This window comes from Salvelinus namaycush, chromosome 8 (assembly GCF_016432855.1).
Source record: "Salvelinus namaycush isolate Seneca chromosome 8, SaNama_1.0, whole genome shotgun sequence".
Classification (NCBI taxonomy): Eukaryota; Metazoa; Chordata; class Actinopteri; order Salmoniformes; family Salmonidae; genus Salvelinus; species Salvelinus namaycush.
Window position 1 is genome coordinate 287986 of NC_052314.1, and position 21530 is coordinate 309515.

The 21530-nt window shown below is 42.7% G+C and overlaps 1 protein-coding gene and 2 long non-coding RNA genes across 3 annotated transcripts; all 3 read left to right on the forward strand.

Annotated features, from left to right (window-relative positions):
* The first annotated feature begins 1173 nt into the window (after positions 1 to 1173).
* Positions 1174 to 3823, forward strand: LOC120051624 (protein NLRC3-like). The gene is made up of 4 exons (XM_038998521.1): positions 1174 to 1199; positions 1452 to 1618; positions 1720 to 3562; positions 3646 to 3823. The coding sequence occupies exons 1-4, from the start codon at positions 1174 to 1176 to the stop codon at positions 3821 to 3823; spliced, it is 2214 nt and encodes a 737-aa protein (XP_038854449.1).
* Positions 3824 to 6662: 2839 nt separating this feature from the next.
* LOC120052264 lies at positions 6663 to 7924 on the forward strand. Its single transcript, XR_005477360.1, has 3 exons — positions 6663 to 6754; positions 7247 to 7420; positions 7775 to 7924. It is a non-coding gene; the product is annotated as an uncharacterized LOC120052264 (long non-coding RNA).
* Positions 7925 to 16787: 8863 nt separating this feature from the next.
* LOC120052262 lies at positions 16788 to 18261 on the forward strand. The gene is made up of 4 exons (XR_005477358.1): positions 16788 to 16827; positions 17442 to 17479; positions 17956 to 18020; positions 18152 to 18261. It is a non-coding gene; the product is annotated as an uncharacterized LOC120052262 (long non-coding RNA).
* The last annotated feature ends 3269 nt before the right edge of the window (positions 18262 to 21530 follow it).

Genomic DNA, 21530 nt, shown 5'->3' on the forward strand with positions numbered 1-21530 from the left:
GTAGACTATCTGTTGTTATGGAGTGAGGGGATCCAACCAGGTAGACTATCTGTTGTTATGGAGTCAGGGGATCCAACCAGGTAGACTATCTGTTGTTATGGAGTCAGGGGATCCAACCAGGTAGACTAGCTGTTGTTATGGAGTCAGGGGATCCAACCAGGTAGACTAGCTGTTGTTATGGAGTCAGGGGATCCAACCAGGTAGACTAGCTGTTGTTATGGAGTCAGGGGATCCAACCAGGTAGACTAGCTGTTGTTATGGAGTCAGGGGATCCAACCAGGTAGACTAGCTGTTGTTATGGAGTCAGGGGATCCAACCAGGTAGACTAGCTGTTGTTATGGAGTCAGGGGATCCAACCAGGTAGACTAGCTGTTGTTATGGAGTCAGGGGTTCCAACCAGGTAGACTAGCTGTTGTTATGGAGTCAGGGGATCCAACCAGGTAGACTAGCTGTTGTTATGGAGTCAGGGGATCCAACCAGGTAGACTAGCTGTTGTTATGGAGTCAGGGGATCCAAGTCAAATCAAAAGAATAACATATTGGACTGTGTATGTTTAATAACATATTGGACTGTGTATGTTTAATAACATATTGGACTGTGTATGTTTAATAACATATTGGACTGTGTATGTTTGAATAGAATATGAAGTCGCTGATTGTACTCTTTGACCACAGATAGTAAATGTGTTGTCATTGTTTATGGTTCTTCAACAATGTTCAGAAATATTGACTGTTCTGTTATTTCATATTGTAGCTGAGTGAGCTGTGACTTACATCTAAAATGAGTCTCTCTGGGGAGAGAGAGGAGACCACTTTCTCTAAAATGAGTCTCTCTGGGGAGAGAGAGGAGACCACTGCCTCTAAAATGAGTCTCTCTGGGGAGAGAGAGGAGGAGACCACTGCCTCTAAAATGAGTCTCTCTGGGGAGAGAGAGGAGACCACTGCCTCTAAAATGAGTCTGTCTGGGCAGAGAGAGGAGGGGACCACTGCCTCTAAAATGAGTCTCTCTGGGGAGAGAGAGGAGGAGACCACTGCCTCTAAAATGAGTCTCTCTGGGGAGAGAGAGGAGACCACTGCCTCTAAAATGAGTCTCTCTGGGGAGAGAGAGGAGGGGACCACTGCCTCTAAAATGAGTCTGTCTGGGGAGAGAGAGGAGGGGACCACTGCCTCTAAAATGACTCAAGACACCAGTTCTAAGAGGTAAGGGATTAAATGTAAAATATACAGTTATCTTAAAGATATAAACTAAAGAGAAAAGTGTTCCCACATTACATAAACTGTAGGTCTACATCATTCATTTAAAAGGCCAACAATGGATTTACCAATTGCAGACTGTAGCTTTATAAAGCAACATCAGGATTTCTAGAAGTTCCACTATACATTTGTTAAAATGAAGTAGATGAGGTATTGATATGATATTGATGAGGTGATCTGTCTCCCTGTTTTGTTCAGTGTCCAGAAGCCCAGAGCGGAGTCACCTACAACCAGCCTGCTATCAATGAAGAGTGATCAGCCACCTGCTTTCAGCCAGGAACCATTACCAGATGACAATAAGGAAGTGGAGAGTTTGGGCAGTGAGGATGCATTAAAGATCACACACAACCTTCTGGACAGAAGAAGTAAGACTGTGTTTCATACAATATTACAAAGAATGGTACAAAGGCCCTTTTAAAACACACCCACAAACTTATGATTCCGAACTCTCATTGTTTTCCTACAGGTCAAACTCTGCTGACAGTCCAACAAGACATTAAGGCTAAACTGAAACACAAGTATCAACACATATCTGAAGGAATTGGACACCATGGAAACCAAAGTCTGTTCAAGGACATCTACACAGAGCTCTACATCACAGAGGGTGGAAGTGGAGGGCTCAATAATGAACATGAGGTTAGACAGATAGAGATGGCATCCAAGAAACAAACCACACAAGAGACACCAATCAAATGCAACGACATCTTCAAGCCTTTACCTGGACAAGACAAACCTATCAGAACTGTGCTGACAAAAGGAATCGCTGGCATTGGAAAAACAGTCTCTGTGCAGAAGGTCATCCTTGACTGGGCAGAGGGAAAAGCAAATCAGGACGTTCATTTCATGTTTCCTCTTCCTTTCCGTGATCTGAACCTGAAAAAGGACAGATACAGTCTGATGCAACTTCTTTCCCACTACTTCTCAGAGCTGAAAGAGATTGACAGCATTGAAGATGGTGAAACCAAAACTGTTTTCATTTTTGATGGTCTGGAAGAGTGTCGACTTCCTCTAGACTTCAAAAACAATGAGAAGTGCCGTGATGTCACGAAGCCATCCTCAGTGGACGTGCTGCTGACAAACCTCATCAAGGGGAATCTGCTTCCTTCTGCTCTCCTCTGGATAACAACACGGCCTGCAGCAGCCAATCAGATCCCTCCTGAGTGTGTTGACCAGGTGACAGAGGTACGAGGGTTCAATGATCCACAGAAGGTGGAATACTTCAGGAAGAAAATCACAGATCAGAATCTGGCCAATGAAATCATCAAACACATGAAGACATCAAGGAGCATTCACATCATGTGCCACATGCCAGTCTTCTGTTGGATATCAGCCACGGTCCTTGAGATGATACTGAAAGTGGCAGAGAAGGATGAAGTCCCCAAAACTCTGACCCAGATGTACTCACACTTCATACTCATCCAAATCGTTGTGAAGAACAGGAAGTACAACAAAGCCACAGAGACAAACCCAAAGGAACTGTCTCAGTCAGACAAAGAGATGATCCTGAAACTGGCAAAGCTGGCTTTCCAACAGCTGCAGAAGGGCAACCTGATCTTCTATGAGGAGGACCTGAGAGAGTGTGGCCTTGATGTCACAGAGGCATCAGAGTACTCAGCATTGTGTACAGAGATCTTTAAAGAGGAATCTGGGCTGTACCAAGAGAAGGTCTACAGCTTTGTGCATCTGAGCATTCAGGAGTTTCTAGCAGCAGTGCATGCTTTAGAATCATGTCTGGACAAGAAGGACATTTTTTCCCCTCCTAAAGCAGTCACTAGTGATGATGATGATGATGATGAGGAGGATGATGATGATGACGACGAAGAGGAGTCAATCCAGTTGTCTGACTTACACAGGAGAGCAGTGGACCAGGCCTTGACGAGTGAGAATGGACACCTGGACCTGTTCCTCCGCTTCCTTCTGGGTCTCTCACTGGAGTCCAATCAGAATCTGTTACGAGGCCTTCTGACACAGACAGGAAGTACAACACAGAGCAATAAGAAAACAGTTGAGAGAACAGTCAGGTACCTTTCAGACAAGATCAAAAGGGAATCCTCACCAGAAAGGATCATCAACTTGTTCCACTGTCTGAATGAACTTGGTGCCAACTCTCTAGTTGAAAACATGCAGACCTCCCTGCAATCAGGAACTCTTTCAGAAACAGAGCTAAAACCTGACCAATGTTCAGCCCTGGCCTACCTGTTACTGATGTCAGAGGAGGTGCTGGAGGAGTTTGACCTGAAGACATACAACACATCAAAGGAAGGTTGTCAGAGGTTGCTGCCGGTAGTGAAAACCTGCAGGAGAGCACGGTAAGTTCTGTTATTGAGATTATGTATACAGTATCATTATAATGAAGGATTTGTATATCTAACAGATTATCTCCTCTCTCCAGGCTTGATCGCTGTGAACTCACATATAAATCCTATGAGACTCTGCCCTCAGCTCTGCAGACACCAAACTCCCCCCTGAGAGAACTGGACCTCAGCTACAATGACCTGGAAGACAGAGGAGTGGAGCTGCTCTGTGTTGGACTAACCAGTCCACTCTGCAACATACAGACACTTGTGTGAGTTAAATATCTTCAGTATCCACTGTCTTTATAGTGTTTATATATTTGTATTTATGTTTTTAACATTATTTGAACATCTTGGTAAATATGCAGAAACATTCATCAAATGTGATAAATATATCAAACTAAGGATAAATATCTTGAGTGAGTTAGTATGTATTTAACATTGGTTAATCATGTCCTCTGTTATTGTCTTAATGCATCTCATTATTCTTAAATCTTTGCATATTGAACAGTGTATCGACATATCTCCTCTCTCCAGACTAGCTAGCTGTTACTTCACATATAGATCTTGTAAGACTCTGGCCTCAGCTCTGCAGACACCAAACTCCCCCCTGAGAGAACTGGACCTCAGCTACAATGACCTGGAAGACAGAGGAGTGGAGCTGCTCTGTGTTGGACTAACCAGTCCACTCTGCAACATACAGACATTAGTGTGAGTTCAATATCAGGATCCACTGTGTGTTTATATATTTTGTATATAGCTAGTATGTTTTAGGTTTTTAACATTATTTGAACATCTTGGTAAATATGTAGGAACATTCATCAAATGTGATAAATACAGTGGGGAGAACAAGTATTTGATACACTGCCGATTTTGCAGGTTTTCCTTCTTACAAAGCATGTAGAGGTCTGTAATTTTTATCATAGGTACACTTCAACCGTGAGAGACGGAATCTTAAACAAAAATCCAGAAAATCACATTGTATGATTTTTAAGTAATTAATTTGCATTTTATTTCATAACATAAGTATTTGATCACCTACCAACCAGTAAGAATTCTGGCTCTCACAGACCTGTTAGTTTTTCTTTAAGAAGCCCTCCTCTTCTTCACTCGTTACCTGTATAAAAGACACCTGTCCACACACTCAATCAAACAGACTCCAACCTCTCCACAATGGCCAAGACCAGAGAGCTGTGTAAGGACATCAGGGATAAAATTGTAGACCTGCACAAGGCTGGGATGGGCTACAGGACAATAGGCAAGCTGCTTGGTGAGAAGGTAACAACTGATGGCGCAATTATTAGAAAATGGAAGAAGTTCAAGATGACGGTCAATCACCCTCAGTCTGGGGCTCCATGCAAGATCTCACCTCGTGGGGCATCAATGATCATGAGGAAGGTGAGGGATCAGCCCAGAACTACACGGCAGGACCTGGTCAATGACCTGAAGAGAGCTGGGACCACAGTCTCAAAGAAAACCATTAGTAACACACTCTACTCCGTCATGGATTAAAATCCTGCAGCGCATGCAAGGTCCCCCTGCTCAAGCCAGCGCTTATCCAGGCCCGTCTGAAGTTTGCCAATGACCATCTGGATGATCCAGAGGAGGAATGGGAGAAGGTCATGTGGTCTGAAGAGACAAAAATAGAGCTTTTTGGTCTAAACTCCACTCGCCGTGTTTGGAGGAAGAAGAAGGATGAGTACAACCCCAAGAACACCATCCCAACCGTGAAGCATGGAGGTGGAAACATTATTCTTTGGGGATGCTTTTCTGCAAAGGGGACAGGACGACCGCACCGTATTGAGGGAAGGATGGATGGGGCCATGTATCGCGAGATCTTGGCCAACAACCTCCTTCCCTCAGTAAGAGCATTGAAGATGGGTCGTGGCTGGGTCTTCCAGCATGACAACGACCCGAAACACACAGCCAGGGAAACTAAGGAGGGGCTCCGTAAGAAGCATCTCAAGGTCCTGGAGTGGCCTAGCCAGTCTCCAGACCTGAACCCAATAGAAAATCTTTGGAGGGAGCTGAAAGTCCGTATTGCCCAGCGACAGCCCCCAAACCTGAAGGAACTGGAGAAGGTCTGTATGGAGGAGTGGGCCAAAATCCCTGCTGCAGTGTGTGCAAACCTTGTCAAGAACTACAGGAAACGTATGATCTCTGTAATTGCAAACAAAGGTTTCTGCACCAAATATTAAGTTCTGCTTTTCTGATGTATCAATGACTTATGTCATGCAATAAAATGCTAATTAATTACTTAAAAATCTTACAATGTGATTTTCTGGATTTTTGTTTTAGATTCCGTCTCACATTTGAAGTGTACCTATGATAAAAATGACATACCTCTACATGCATTGTAAGTAGGAAAACTTGCAAAATCGGCAGTGTATCAAATACTTGTTCTCCACACTGTATATCAAACTAAGGTTAAATATCCTGAGTGAGTTAGTATGTGTTTTTAGAAAAAAAATATTACCTATTGGAACCAAGACTTAAAAATAACTGGCACAAGATGGAGGGAATGTTGGAACATAACTAATGAAATTAAAGTTAGCAAAAATGTACGGTTAATCCAGTATAAACGAATGTTTAGAATTTATTACACGAGACAAATTAACAAATTCTACAGCACAACGACAGAGTCATGTCTTAAGTGTAAAACTAACAATGAGTCAATAATTCATGCTTTCTGGGAATGCTATAATTCCTAAAGTTATGGGCGGAGTTAGAAGTTGTCTGTCAGAAGTATTACAATGTAAACATACTTTTAATCCGTCTGTCTGCATATTTCATGACATGGCATATGGGGGGTGTAGAGAGAGACCCAATGAGCTGGACGATTCTCTTCTCATCTTGTAAAAACGTATACTAAAAATATATGAATAAATAAACATATCTTATAAAATTAAAAGGGTCGTAAAAAGTATGTTTTTAACATTGGTTAATCATGTCCTTCTGTTATTGTCTTAATGCATCTCATTTTCTTAAAGCTTTGCATATTTAACAGTGTATCGACATATCTCCTCTCTCCAGACTGGTTGATTGTAAACTCACATATGAATCTTGTGAGACTCTGGCCTCAGCTCTGCAGACACCAATTTCCCCCCTGAGAGAACTGAACCTCAGCAACAATGACCTGGGAGACAGAGGAGTGGAGCTGCTCTGTGTTGGACTAACCAGTCCACTCTGCAACATACAGACACTAGTGTGAGTTAAATATCTTCAGTATGAGTTATTATGTGGATGTTTTAAACATGTGTTAATCATGTGCTCCTCTGCCCTCTAGTCTAGGTCAGTGTGGTCTGACAGAGGGTTGCTGTTCACATCTGGCCTCTGTCCTGAGTTCACCCAACTCACAACTGAAACAACTGGAGCTGAGACACAATGATCTGCAGGACTCAGGAGTTACACTGCTGTCTGCTGGACTGGAGGATCCAGACTGTAAACTACACACACTGGGGTAAGTACAGCTGTTTCAGTCAGGTCTGTACTGAGCTGAGTTACACTGCTGTCTGCTGGACTGGAGGATCCAGACTGTAAACTACACACATTGGGGTAAGTACAGCTGTTTCAGTCAGGTCGGTACTGAGCTGAGTTACACTGCTGTCTGCTGGACTGGAGGATCCAGACAGTAAACTACACACGTGTGTGTGTGTGTGTGTGTTGCTGGCGTTCAAGTTTGTCCTCTACTCTCCTCAGTCTAGGTCAGTGTGGTCTGACAGAGGGTTGCTGTTCAGATCTGGCCTCAGTCCTGAGTTCACCCAACTCACAACTGAACCAACTGGAGCTGAGAGACAATGACCTGCAGGACTCAGGAGTTACACTGCTGTCTGCTGGACTGGAGGATCCAGACTGTAAACTACACACACTGGGGTAAGTACAGCTGTTCGAGTCAGGTCTGTACTGAGCTGAGTTACACTGCTGTCTGCTGGACTGGAGGATCCAGACTGTAAACTACACACACTGGGGTAAGTACAGCTGTTTGTCAGGTCGGTACTGAGCTGAGTTACACTGCTGTCTGCTGGACTGGAGGATCCAGACTGTAAACTACACTCACTGGGGTAAGTACAGCTGTTTCAGTCAGGTCTGTACTGAGCTTAGTAAAACAAATACTGTATAAATCTGATGTTTCATCACAATGTTTGTGTCATGGACAAATGTATGGGTGTCCTACAAGATGATTGACACCAGTACACCAACCTAGACAGCTGTTGTGTGTCTCTGTAGGCTGTCTGGCTGTCTGGTCACAGAGGAGGGCTGTGCTGCTCTGTCTTCAGCTCTGAGGTCAAACCCCTCCCACCTGAAAGAGCTGGACCTGAGCTACAATCACCCAGGAGACTCTGCAGGGGGACTGCTTTCAGCTGCTCTGGTGGATCCCACATCTAAACTGATGAAGCTGAAGTAAGTCAGAATAGATGTCCTAATAGTGTGAGCAGCGGTTGTGTCATATGTAGTGTAGTAGGGTCAGTAACATGAGGACATGATGGTAGAATTAAGGGGAAGTTTACCCAGCAGGCTTAGCACTCCAACACAGCATACATCATCACCACATGAATACTCTTCTTCTGCATCTCTGATATCCTGTTGGAATTGTACTCTGTTCTGTATGCAGTAGGTAGGATAGAATACCTGTATGTCTCTAGTAATGAATTGTACTCTGTTCTGTATGCAGTAGGTAGGATAGAATACCTGTATGTCTCTAGAATCAAATCAAATCAAATTGTATTTGTCACATACACATGGTTAGCAGATGTTAATGCGAGTGTAGCGAAATGCTTGTGCTTCTAGTTCTGACAATGCAGTAATAACCAACGAGTAATCTAACCTAACAATTCCACAACTACTACCTTATACACACAAGTGTAAAGGGATAAAGAATATGTACGTAAAGATATATGAATGAGTGATGGTACAGAACGGCATAGGCAAGATGCAGTAGATGGTATAGAGTACAGTATATACATATGAGATCAGTAATGTAGGGTATGTAAACATAAAGTGGCATAGTTTAAAGTGGCTAGTGAAACATGTATTACATAAAGATGGCAAGATGCAGTAGATGATATAGGTACAGTATATACATATACATATGAGATGAGTAATGTAGGGTATGTAAACATTATATTAAGTGGCATTGTTTAACCTGTTTGGCGTGCAAGCCCGACGTCGCTACATTTATGACAACAGCCAGCTCAAAGTGCAGGGCGCGAAATTCAAAAGATTTTTTTTTTTTTATATTTAACTTTCACACATTAACAAGTCCAATACAGCATATGAAAGGTACAGATCTTGTGAATCCAGCCAACATGTCCGATTTTTTAAACGTTTTACAGGGAAGACAAAATATGTAAATCTATTAGCTAACCACGTTAGCAAAAGACACCACTTTTTTTACTATAACAGTTTATTACTCCATCAGTAGCTATCACAAATTCGACCAAATAAAGATATAAATAGCCACTAACCAAGAAACAACTTCATCAGATGACAGTCTGATAACATATTTATTGTATAGCATATGTTTTGTTCGAAAAATGTGCATATTTCAGGTATAAATCATAGTTTACATTTCAGCTACAATCAGAAATTGCACCGAAAGCAGCCATAATATTTACAGACACCAACGTCAAATACCTAATTACTCATCATAAAACATTTCTGAAAAATACACAGTGTACAGCAATTGAAAGACAGGCATCTTGTGATTCCAGACAATATTTCCGATTTATTAAATGTTTTACAGCGAAAACAAAATGTAGCGTTATATTAGCGTAGCCACAATAGCCAGAAACACTTGGGCGCCGACGACCAGTTCACATGCACGACAGATATTAGAAATAGCATCATAAAATGTTTCTTACTTTGGTGATCTTCCGTCAGAATGTTGGACAAGGTGTCCTTTGTCCAGAACAGTCGTTGTTTGGATCTGGAACGGCAAATTTCCCTCTTCATTTAACATGGGCACTTGCCAAGTGGCACGGATCACTCCAAAGTCAACAAAGTCAGAGAACGGAACACGGCAAAACTCCCGAAAAAATTTCAATAATCTGATTAAACTATATTGAAAAAACATACTTTACGATGATATGGTCACATGTATCAAATAAAATCTAATCCGGAGATGTTAGTCGTCCATAACGACAGCTAAACAGAAGGCAAATCCATGTCCCCTTTCGCGCGCTCCAGAAACAGGAAATGGACGGTCACGTCATACAAAGAGCTTTAATTCCACCTCAGACCAAGATGAACACAAGATTTCTTCTCTTACAGCCTCTTGACAACCAGGGGAAGGTCTATGAAGTGTACGCAGACTCTTACGTTTTATGCCCATGTATAGGCATGAAGTTGAACAGAGCATCGATTTCTGACATTCCACTTCCTGGTCAGGAGATGTGCTGCAGAATGAGTTCTGTTTCACTCAGAGAAATAATTCAAACGGTTTTAGAAACTAGAGAGTGTTTTCTATCCAATAGTAATAATAATATGCATATTGTACGAGCAAGAATTGAGTACGAGGCCGTTTGAAATGGGCATCTTTTATCTGGCTACTCAATACTGCCCCTTGCAGCCATAAGAAGTTAAAGTGACTAGTGATACATTTTTACATAAATTTCCATCAATTCCCATTATTCAAGTGGCTGGAGTTGAGTCAGTATGTTGGCAGCAGCCACTAAATGTTAGTGGTGGCTGTTTAACAGTCTGATGGCCTTGAGATAGAAGCTGTTTTTCAGTCTCTCGGTCCCTGCTTTGATGCACTTGTACTGACCTCGCCTTCTGGAGGATAGCGGGGTGAACAGGCAGTGGCTCGGGTGGTTGTTGTCCTTGATGATCTTTATGGCCTTCTTGTGACATCGGGTGGTGTAGGTGTCCTGGAGGGCAGGTAGTTTGCCCCCGGTGATACGTTGTGCAGACCTCACTACCCTCTGGAGAGCCTTACGGTTGTGGGCGGAGCAGTTGCCGTACCAGGCGGTGATACAGCCCGACAGGATGCTCTCGATTGTGCATCTGTAGAAGTTTGTGAGTGCTTTTGGTGACATGCGGAATTTCTTCAGCCTCCTGAGGTTGAAGAGGCGCTGCTGCGCCTTCTTCACAACGCTGTCGGTGTGGGTGGACCAATTAAGTTTGTCCGTGATGTGTACGCCGAGGAACTTAAAACTTACTACCCTCTCCAATACTGTCCCGTCGATGTGGATAGGGGGTGCTCCCTCTGCTGTTTCCTGAAGTCTACAATCATCTCCTTTGTTTTGTTGACGTTGAGTGTTAGGTTATTTTCCTGACACCACACTCCGAGGGCCCTCACCTCCTCCCTGTAGGCCGTCTCGTCGTTGTTGGTAATCAAGCCTACCACTGTAGTGTCGTCCGCAAACTTGATGATTGAGTTGGAGGTGTGCATGGCCACGCAGTCATGGGTGAACAGGGAGTACAGGAGAGGGCTCAGAACGCACCCTTGTGGGGCCCCAGTGTTGAGGATCAGCGGGGTGGAGATGTTGTTACCTACCCTCACCACCTGGGGGTGGCCCGTCAGGAAGTCCAGTACCCAGTTGCACAGGGCGGGGTCGAGATCCAGGGTCTCGAGCTTGATGACGATTTTGGAGGGTAGTATGGTGTTAAATGCTGATCTGTAGTCAATGAACAGCATTCTCACATAGGTATTCCTCTTGTCCAGATGGGTTAGGGCAGTGTGCAGTGTGGTTGTGATTGCGTCGTCTGTGGACCTATTGGGTCGGTAAGCAAATTGGAGTGGGTCTAGGGTGTCAGGTAGGGTGGAGGTGATATGGTCCTTGACTAGTCTCTCAAAGCACTTCATGATGACGGAAGTGAGTGCTACGGGGCGGTAGTCGTTTAGCTCAGTTACCTTAGCTTTCTTGGGAGCAGGAACAATGGTGGCACTCTTGAAGCATGTGGGAACAGCAAAATGGGATAAGGATTGATTGAATATGTCCGTAAACACACCAGCCAGCTGGTCTGCGGATGCTCCGAGGACGCGGCTGGGAATGCCGTCTGGGCCTGCAGCCTTGCAAGGGTTAACACGTTTAAATGTTTTACTCACCTCGGCTGCAGTGAAGGAGAGCTCGCAGGTTTTGTTAGCGGGCCATGTCAGTGGTACTGTATTGTCCTCAAAGCGAGCAAAAAAGTTAATTAGTCTATCTGGGAGCAAGACATCCTGGTCCGTGACGGCGCTGGTTTTCTTTTTGTAATCCATGATTGACTGTAGACCCTGCCACATACCTCTTGTGTCTGAGCCGTTGAATTGCGACTCTACTTTGTCTCTATACTGGCACTTAGCTTGTTTGATTGCCTTGCGGAGAGAATAGCTACACTGTTTGTATTCGGTCTGTCGTGGCAGAATCAGATTTACCTAAGTAACATAGATAGATAAGATGTTATTTTCATCATATGCTTGTGAGATACTTGTCATTAGAATGGTACCCTTTGGACTATAGGGTTGGCAGTGCATTTTCCCCTTCTGTGATAGGGCTTAGTAACTTGGGGCCAGAGAGGGGAGAGGTCCGGCTTGTCTTCATATGTCAATGTATATGTTAACTTCTAGTCATTACAGTGGCTCTGTTTTCACTTTGGAAAAAATCGTGCCCAAATGAAACGGCCTCGTACTCTTTTCTAGATCATACAATATGCATATTATTATTACTTTTGGATAGAAAACACTCTCAAGTTTCTAAAACTGTTTGACTTATAGCTGTGAGTAAAACAGAACTCATTTTGCAGCAAACTTCCATGCTGGAAGTGAAAAATCTGAAAACGAGGCTCTGTTTCAGGGCCTGCCTATTCAACTGGCTTTTATTTATCGATATGCATGCACTTCATACGCCTTCCACTAGATGTCAACAGGCAGTGGAAGGTAGAATGGGGTGTCTAGCTTGATCTGAGGCCGAACAAGAGCTTTTGGAGTGGCAGGTCTTTGTCTTTTCTTTGTCTTCCAAGGCGCGCCGTGGAGCTCGACATTAGCTTCTGAAAAGCGTTTGCTGCCAGAGCCCTGCAAAATGACCTCCAGCAGGCCACAAATGTGCATGTGTCAGCATATTGTCTCACAAGGGCTCTGAGGATCTCATATCGGTACCTAATGGCAGTCAGGCTATCTCTGGCGAGCACATGGAGGGCTGTGCGGCCCCACAAAGAAATGCCACCCCACACCATGACTAACCCACCGCCAAACCGGTCATGCTGGAGGATGTTGCAGGCAGCAGAACGTTCTCCACGGCGTCTCCAGACTCTGTCACGTCTGTCACATGTGCTCATGTGCTCAGTGTGAACCTGCTTTCATCTGTGTAGAGCACAGGGCGCCAGTGGCGAATTTGCCAATCTTGGTGTTCTCTGGCAAATGCCAAACGTCCTGCACGGTGTTGGGCTGTAAGCACAACCCCCACCTGTGGATGTCGGGCCCTCATACCACCCTCATGGAGTCTGTTTCTGAACGTTTGAGCAGACACATGCACATTTGTGGCCTGCTGGAGGTCATTTGCTGGGCTCTGGCAGTGCTCCTCCTTGCACAAAGGTGGAGGTAGCGGTCCTGCTGCTGGGTTGTTGCCCTCCTACGGCCTCCTCCACGTCTCCTGATGTACTGGCCTGTCTCCTGGTAGCGCCTCCATGCTCTGGACACTACGCTGACAGACACAGTAAACCTTCTTGCCACAGCTCGCATTGATGTGCCATCCTGGATGAGCTGCACTACCTGAGCCGCTTGTGTGGGTTGTAGACTCCGTCTCATGCTACCACTAGAGTGAAAGCACCGCCAGCATTCAAAAGTGACCAAAACATCAGCCAGGAAGCATAGGAACTGAGAAGTGGTCTGTGGTCACCACCTGCAGAATCACTCCTTTATTGGGGGTGTCTTGCTAATTGACTATAATTTCCACCTTTTGTCTATTCCATTTGCACAACAGCATGTGAAATTTATTGTCAATCAGTGTTGCTTCCTAAGTGGACAGTTTGATTTCACAGAAGTGTGATTGACTTGGAGTTACATTGTGTTGTTTAAGTGTTCCCTTTATTTTTTTGAGCAGTGTATGTGGTTGTGTGTTTGGCTATTGTGGTTAGCTAATAGAAATACATATTGTGTTTTCGCTGTAAAACATTTTAAAAATCGGAAATGATGGCCGGATTCACAAGCTGTTTATCTTTCATTTGCTGTATTGGACTTGTGATTTCATGAAAATTATATTATATGATATCCCTGTCCCGTTAGGCTAGGCTATGCTAGGCAGCTTTTTTGATGAGGAGGATCCCGGATCCGGGAGAGAGAAGCGGTAGAGATTTTAAACCATGTGGTGCTATGTAGAATATCAGAAGGGGAGGAGGACAGAATGGAACGTTGTTTTCTTATGAATGTGTCTGTAACTATAATCTTACACCATGTGACGGGATGCCGTTATTAATGGGGAACCAGTTAGTTATCTCATACAATGTCTGTACGCCAGTCACTCCCTACTCTTCTCATTGGGGGAAGGAGTATGGCTGTGTTTGGAACCATTGTATGTCCCCTCTGAGGTTGCCCTTATCTTGATCTGGTATATGACCTAAGAGGCTCACAGTCTTCAGTGAGTTTGTCCAGGTTTGGGAGTATCTAGGATTGACAATTGTTATATGCCTTTGGATGAGGTAATGTTTTGGTAGACAGTGAAGTACCAATAATGAGATTGAAACCTTGTCTTGGGAGACCAAAGGTAGGATAGAATACCTGTATGTCTCTAGTAATGAATTGTACTCTGTTCTGTATGCAGTAGGTATGATAGAATACCTGTATGTCTCTAGTAATGAATTGTACTCTGTTCTGTATGCAGTAGGTAGGATAGAATACCTGTATGTCTCTAGTAATGAATTGTACTCTGTTCTGTAGGTAGTATAGAATACCTGTATGTCTCTAGTAATGAATTGTACTCTGTTCTGTATGCAGTAGGTAGGATAGAATACCTGTATGTCTCTAGTAATGAATTGTACTCCATTCTGTATGCAGTAGGTAGGATAGAATACCTGTATGTCTCTAGTAATGAATTGTACTCTGTTCTGTATGCAGTAGGTAGGATAGAATACCTGTATGTCTCTAGTAATGAATTGTACTCTGTTCTGTATGCAGTAGGTAGGATAGAATACCTGTATGTCTCTAGTAATGAATTGTACTCTGTTCTGTAGGTAGTATAGAATACCTGTATGTCTCTAGTAATGAATTGTACTCTGTTCTGTATGCAGTAGGTAGGATAGAATACCTGTATGTCTCTAGTAATGAATTGTACTCCATTCTGTATGCAGTAGGTAGGATAGAATACCTGTATGTCTCTAGTAATGAATTGTACTCCGTTCTGTATGCAGTAGGTAGGATAGAATACCTGTATGTCTCTAGTAATGAATTGTACTCTGTTCTGTATGCAGTATGTAGGATAGAATACCTGTATGTCTCTAGTAATGAATTGTACTCCGTTCTGTATGCAGTAGGTATGTCTCTAGTAATGAATTGTACTCTGTTCTGTATGCAGTAGGTAGGATAGAATACCTGTATGTCTCTAGTAATGAATTGTACTCCGTTCTGTACGCAGTAGGTAGGATAGAATACCTGTATGTCTCTAGTAATGAATTGTACTCTGTTCTGTATGCAGTAGGTTGGGTAGAATTCCTGTATGTCTCTAGTAATGAATTGTACTCCGTTCTGTATGCAGTAGGTAGGATAGAATACCTGTATGTCTCTAGTAATGAACTTGGATAGTGCACCAGAACACAACAATATGGTTTAAATGTTGACTGCTTTATTAGGTCTTTGTCAGTCAATAACCTGTTTCTCCTACAGTGTGGATCATGGTGGAGAGTGCAGGCTGAAATCAGGGCTGGGGAAATGTAAGTCTCTTCAATCCTAATTAACTGCATATTCAGAACTATAGTAACATACTAACTAATCAATACTTGTTCTGTACCTACAAAACAACATTTTATATGAAGATGTGGTTTGATTAAACTCTCCTTTTGTCTACAGATGCCTGTCATCTCACCCTGGACCCAAATACAGCAAACCAATACCTGATACTGTCTGAGGGGAACAGGAAGGTGACATTGGTGGAAGAGAAGCAGCATTATGAAGACCATCCAGACAGATTTGACTGTAGTCCCCAAGTTCTCTGCAGAGAAGTCTTATCTGGTCGTTATTACTGGGAGGTGGAGTGGGATGGTGACAGGGCTATCATTGGTGTGGCGTCCAAAGGAATGAAGAGGAAGGGATTTGAGAGTGACCGTAGGATTGGATACAATAAGGAGTCCTGGAGTTTATACTGCGCTGATAGAGGTTATGGATTACTCCATGCTGGAGTCAACAGATCCCTCTCTGGTCCTGTTCCTAGAAGAGTTGGAGTGTTTCTGGACTGGCCAGTTGGTACTTTGACCTTCTATGGTGTGTCCTCCTCTGGTACACTGATACACCTTCACACAGAACACACCACGTTCACTGAACCCCTCTATCCTGGATTTATAATGTACTCCTCCTCCTACACGTCAGTGACCCTTTGTCAGATAGATGACCAACACATTCAGAGGTGAGTCATAGCGATTTTTTTATCATTTGTTTACCTCTGGAATCATTTCTAAAGTTATATTAGTAGTAGTGGTGTGTTTTAATGTGTTCTGTTGGACCTACAGACAGTTAGATTAGTAGTAGTGGTGTGTTTTAATGTGTTCTGTTGGACCTACAGACAGTTAGATTAGTTGTAGTGGTGTGTTTTAATGTGTTCTGTTGGACCTACAGACAGTTAGATTAGTAGTAGTGGTGTGTTTTAATGTGTTCTGGTGGACCTACAGACAGTTAGATTAGTAGTAGTGGTGTGTTTTAATGTGTTCTGTTGGACCTACAGACAGTTAGATTAGTAGTAGTGGTGTGTTTTAATGTGTTCTGTTGGACCTACAGACAGTTAGATTAGTAGTAGTAGTGGTGTGTTTTAATGTGTTCTGTTGGACCTACAGACAGTTAGATTAGTAGTAGTAGTGGTGCGTTTTAATGTGTTCTTTTGGACCTACAGACAGTTAGACTGTGCCTAGTTAAATGTGACCATCAGTATTGACTTTATGGAAGGTGAGATAGTGGGTTATGTCACATTTAGGCAATGCACCCTACATAGGGAGCTGTTCTGTCACCCTTTATACACCCTTTGTACTGCTTATGAAGACTGGTATGTTATTTAAATCCTTTATAAGTTGTATTTAGTTTATTCACAGTCTATCCTTCTGCTTTACCAACAGCAGAGACCATGGTGGAGAGAGTTGGATCAAGCCTGGACCTGAGAAATGTGAGCGTTATTTTATTTCATTGTTTTTAAATCAAAATAGTTTTAAAGAATTCAATATAGTTGATTCCCAGGCAAGGAACACAATCACGATCTTTTTGGTCAAAACAAACTTAAATGTAGAGTCAGTGATATGACGTAGAAGCACAAAGTAAGCAGCGTAGTGGGTCAATTTCTACAACAACTAAGACAGAGGCTAAACTTCTCTGCCGTTTTGGTTCCGTGACTACCACTCTGTAAGAGAGTGAAGAGAACCCTTGCACATGGGCAGATACTGTGTGTGACTGTGAGAGAGAAGTCAGGCATCTTGCTCATCACAATATCTGTGGTGCTGCTCGTACATCATCATTTAGCTGACTCTACCTTTAAGCTCTCATCCTAGGATCTACCAGAAATCAGACCCCCAACATCTACAAAACATGGACCAGAACGATGTTGTTTCCTGCTTCCACAAACATTAATTAATATAACACTAATGTCAGATTATGGTATGCTAATGAGTGTACATTCAGAAACTGTTGCTCACTTATATTCATTTTTATTACAAGTCTATTTAATAATTATTAATTCATTATTACATTAGATTGTCCATTTTAAAAACCTACTTTTGACTTCAGGGATTCCTCAGAGCTGTAAGACTTGTGACCATGTTGAGGTAAGTCATCATGTCAATTCTTACTTTTATATACCTGCAGGAGTCAGGCACTGTCTCAAAGCCAGGTGTTTACTGACCAACCATTCATACTGGGATATAGACAGTCCTGTGTTCTGTTTTAGTAATATAAACACAGTCTCAAAGCCAGGTGTGTACTGACCAACCATTCATACTGGGATATAGACAGTCCTGTGTTCTGCTTGTAGTCATGCAGGATTTTAGCTGTTGTCATATTTTGTCATTAGACAGTTTAATTGATTAATCACCAGCATATCATGTAACATTGAATAAATATATTAGATTAGTTACTTTGGTTAATGGCCAGTTTCCCAGACACAGATTAAGTCTAGTCCTGGACCTTAAAGAACTTTCTATTGAAAGTTCCATTGAGCATGCTTTTTAGTCCAGCACTAGACTCAATCTGTGTCCAGGAAACAGGCCCCATATGTATTACTGACATGCTTGTCCTTGTTCAGGACTCCACACACTGGCTTCAGATTGAACCCTTGACTTCCACTGTCCAGGGAGTGACAATGTTCAGGTAAAATAACTACTTTTAACATTTCATTCCACTTGCTAGTGTATTTCCCCATTACCTTTGGGAATTGTCTTCTAATCCAACCTCTCCATTTGACGATTGACCTTCTCTACCATATCTTGTTGTTGCCTCAGACACAGGACACCCAAAGGGAGTTATGAGTGCACAGTGTCTGGGCTCCGCTGGCTGTGTGAGAGAGATGTCGTTCTGAAGTATCACTTCAGGAACTGGGAACCCTACAGTCAACTTCTAAAAGACATGCAGTACACACAAGGTGGTCCATTGCTGGACATCACTATGGAGTTAGGTGAACTGGAGGAAGTTCATCTACCACACTGTGGCTGTTTAGGTAAAACCACATAGAAATAGAATTCAGAAAGACATTTCCATGTAACTGAGTTTCACTTCCTGAATGAATGAATGAACTATTCTGGGAGTTTGAGTTTACTGTGATCTGGTACTGCATATTCTTTGTGTTTTAGTTGGATGAATAATACAATATTTGTCTTTCTGTCTCCTTTTTATTGTGTTGTTCAGGGACCAACCCTTCCCTGAGGAATGAGATGAAGATTCTTCATGTAGAGGAACATGGAGTGTCTTTAGAGAAAGTGCATGAAGTCACCAGATTCCATGCTAAGATTCTCCATCCCAAATTCTCAGCTATCTCTGTTATACTGAGCTATATCTTTTCTTGGAACATAGATGTCCACTGTGAGCTGATGCTCTATCTGACAGTGATGAAGGAAACACTAATTCCACGCCTATACCTGTTCCCCAGTAACCCCGGCCAGATACAGGTGAGGGACCATTATTATAGAGATGACCTTAACTAACCAGTGGTGCAGGTTATGTTGACACTCATTAAATGAAGATAAGTGTGTTGCTAGTCTTCTGAATAATGTTTGAACAAGACTATACATTGACTGGCTGGGTATTTCATGCCTCGTTTCACAGGCTGTGGAACAACAGGAATCAAAGTTTCAAGGGTCTAAAAGGTTTCCCATCACAAGACCAGAGCAGTCCTTAAAACTGAAGACTTCCTACAGACTGAACATTCCCTGTTCTACCTCCATCTATCCACAGGTACAGTTTCAGTAGACTAAGAACATGAATCTGACATTTCAGTCACAGTTCTTTGCATTGCTCTCTCTTTCTCGCTCTCAATTCAATTAAAATGGCTTTATTTGCATGGGACATATGTTTACATTGCTAAAGCAGACTCTCTATCTCCCTCCAGAGGATTCATCTCATACATAGAGACACCACACCAAGCTTTTTCAAGGCGGTTGTGAAAATGACAGGGATTGACATTGAGATGGAGTTATTCAGTGATGATGAGAGGATAGTATGGACAGAAATAGTATCGCGAGGTAGGAGCATATGTCAATCATCACTTTGTACTTTTGTACCAGATGCTATTTAGAGTGATATAACCTCATGTTGTTTGTCTTTCAGATGAATACTATCAGAACCAAGGTAAGACCCAGATGCAGACTGTCCAAGTAACAGTGTTTATTGTAACAGGGGCAGGCAAAGACAGGTCAAGGCAGGCGGGGGTCAGTAAACCAGAAGTGGGTTAAAGGTACAGGTCGGCAGGCAGGCTCAGGGACAGGGGCAGCCAGAGTGGTCAGGCAGGCGGGCTCAGAGGCAGGACAGGCAAGGGTCAAAACCGGGAAGACAGGAAAAGAGAGACTGGGGAAAAAACGGAGCTGAGACACAACACTGGTTGCCTCGAACAAACAAGACAAACTGTGAACAGACAAACAGAGAACACAGGAATAAGTACACATGGGTTAATGGGGAGATGGGTGATACCTGGAGGGGGGTGGAGACAATCACAAAGACAGGTGAAACAGATCAGGGTGTGACAGAATACGTCACTGACACCCATTCAACAAGTAAGTAAACATGAGAGTTACAATGCATTCGGAAAGTATTCAGACCCCGTGACATTTCCACATTAATCTACACACAATACCCCATAATGACAAAGCAGAAACAGGTTTAGACATTTTTGCAAATGTATTAAAAATAAAAAACGATCACATTTACATACATGAAGGGAACATTTTGACATTTGCCGTATGGTTAGTGAGAAACACCATATTGCAAATGTGCGGTCCCTTACTAGACGTCCGCCAATGTTTGAAAAATTTGCGGACGGCGGCGGGCCGTGCACGGGGGCCAGATCTTTCAGGAAGTCATCGAATTAAGTCTCTCGGACATTAGGTTTCCGTTTGATAAAATTTTCTAATTTCGGTCGTTTTTTCGCTGTCCCGGTATATCCCACCAGAGGGTGAATGTAATCATATTGCAAATGTACAAAACATCACCAATTACGACGTGGCCTTTTCTCCTAAACGGAAAAGATTTCGAAGACGAAACTTGGTGAGCATAGGTTTGGCATAATAGGCAGTTGGCCCCGAACAAGATGGCGTCAAGGCCTCAACGCTCTTTGAGTTATGGCCATTTTTCTGGGATTAAAGGTCAAAGACGAAAATAGAGTGCTAATTTGACCGCTTCACGTCAAAGTACATAAACCTACGGTGTCAGGAAAAAAAAGAACCAGCCATTTATCTATCGTACTTTAAGAGAAATCATACATTGTACAATTGGTGATGTTCACAAAAATTTGTTATTTTCCAAAAAAAGTTACAGATCCAGTTGCAGCGTGTTCAGACAAACATTTTTTAAGTTGGTTTTGGAGCTCTGCAAGAATTCTGTGATTTTCTGTGATTTTCTGAAATAACACACACTCATTTAACCCTGTGTAAATAAGTCAGTTCTTAACATAAAGACTTAAAGCTCAGGATTCTGTAAAAGCCTACCACAATGAGGATATGTGTTTACTTTTAGCTTCCTGTGCCAACCGGAAGTGCCATAATTGGTGTCAAAGGTGCTGTTTTGAAGGGTTAAAAAAGTAAAATCTTTCCAAAACTTCATATGTGTGATTAGGCAACACTCATGAACTCTAAATCAGTCATTCATCCCATCAGATTTCCAATAAAAACTCACCCACTCAGAAAGGATGGAGTGACACACTGTGGGGCTAAGAGACAGACAGTGCCTGCAATAGTTACTTTTGTTCGAACTATTAATCTCTCTGGGATAGCGGGACGCTTGCGTCCCACCTGGCCAATAGCCATTGAAAATGTAGAGCGCCAGATTCAAAAAAATCATATAAAATCAAACTTTCATTAAATCACACATATAAGATACCAAATTAAAGCTACACTCGTTGTGAATCCAGCCAACATGTCAGATTTCAAAAAGGCTTTTCGGCGAAAGCATAAGATGCTATTATCTGATGATAGCACAATGTCAACAAAGAGAGTGTAGCATATTTCAACCATGCCGGCGCTACTCAAAACGCAGATATAAAATATAAAACATGCATTACCTTTGACGAGCTTCTTTTGTTGGCACTCCATTATGTCCCATAAACATCACAAATGGTTCTTTTGTTCGATTAATTCCGTCCATATATGTCCAAATTGTCCATTTATCTGTCCC

Coding starts and splice junctions, on each gene's coding strand:
- LOC120051624 (XM_038998521.1), top strand. CDS start 1,174: ATGACTCAAGACACCAGTTCTAAGAG. Junction 1,200..1,451: donor CAAGACACCAGTTCTAAGAG/GTAAGGGATTAA, acceptor TGTTTTGTTCAG/TGTCCAGAAGCCCAGAGCGG. Junction 3,563..3,645: donor AAAACCTGCAGGAGAGCACG/GTAAGTTCTGTT, acceptor TCCTCTCTCCAG/GCTTGATCGCTGTGAACTCA.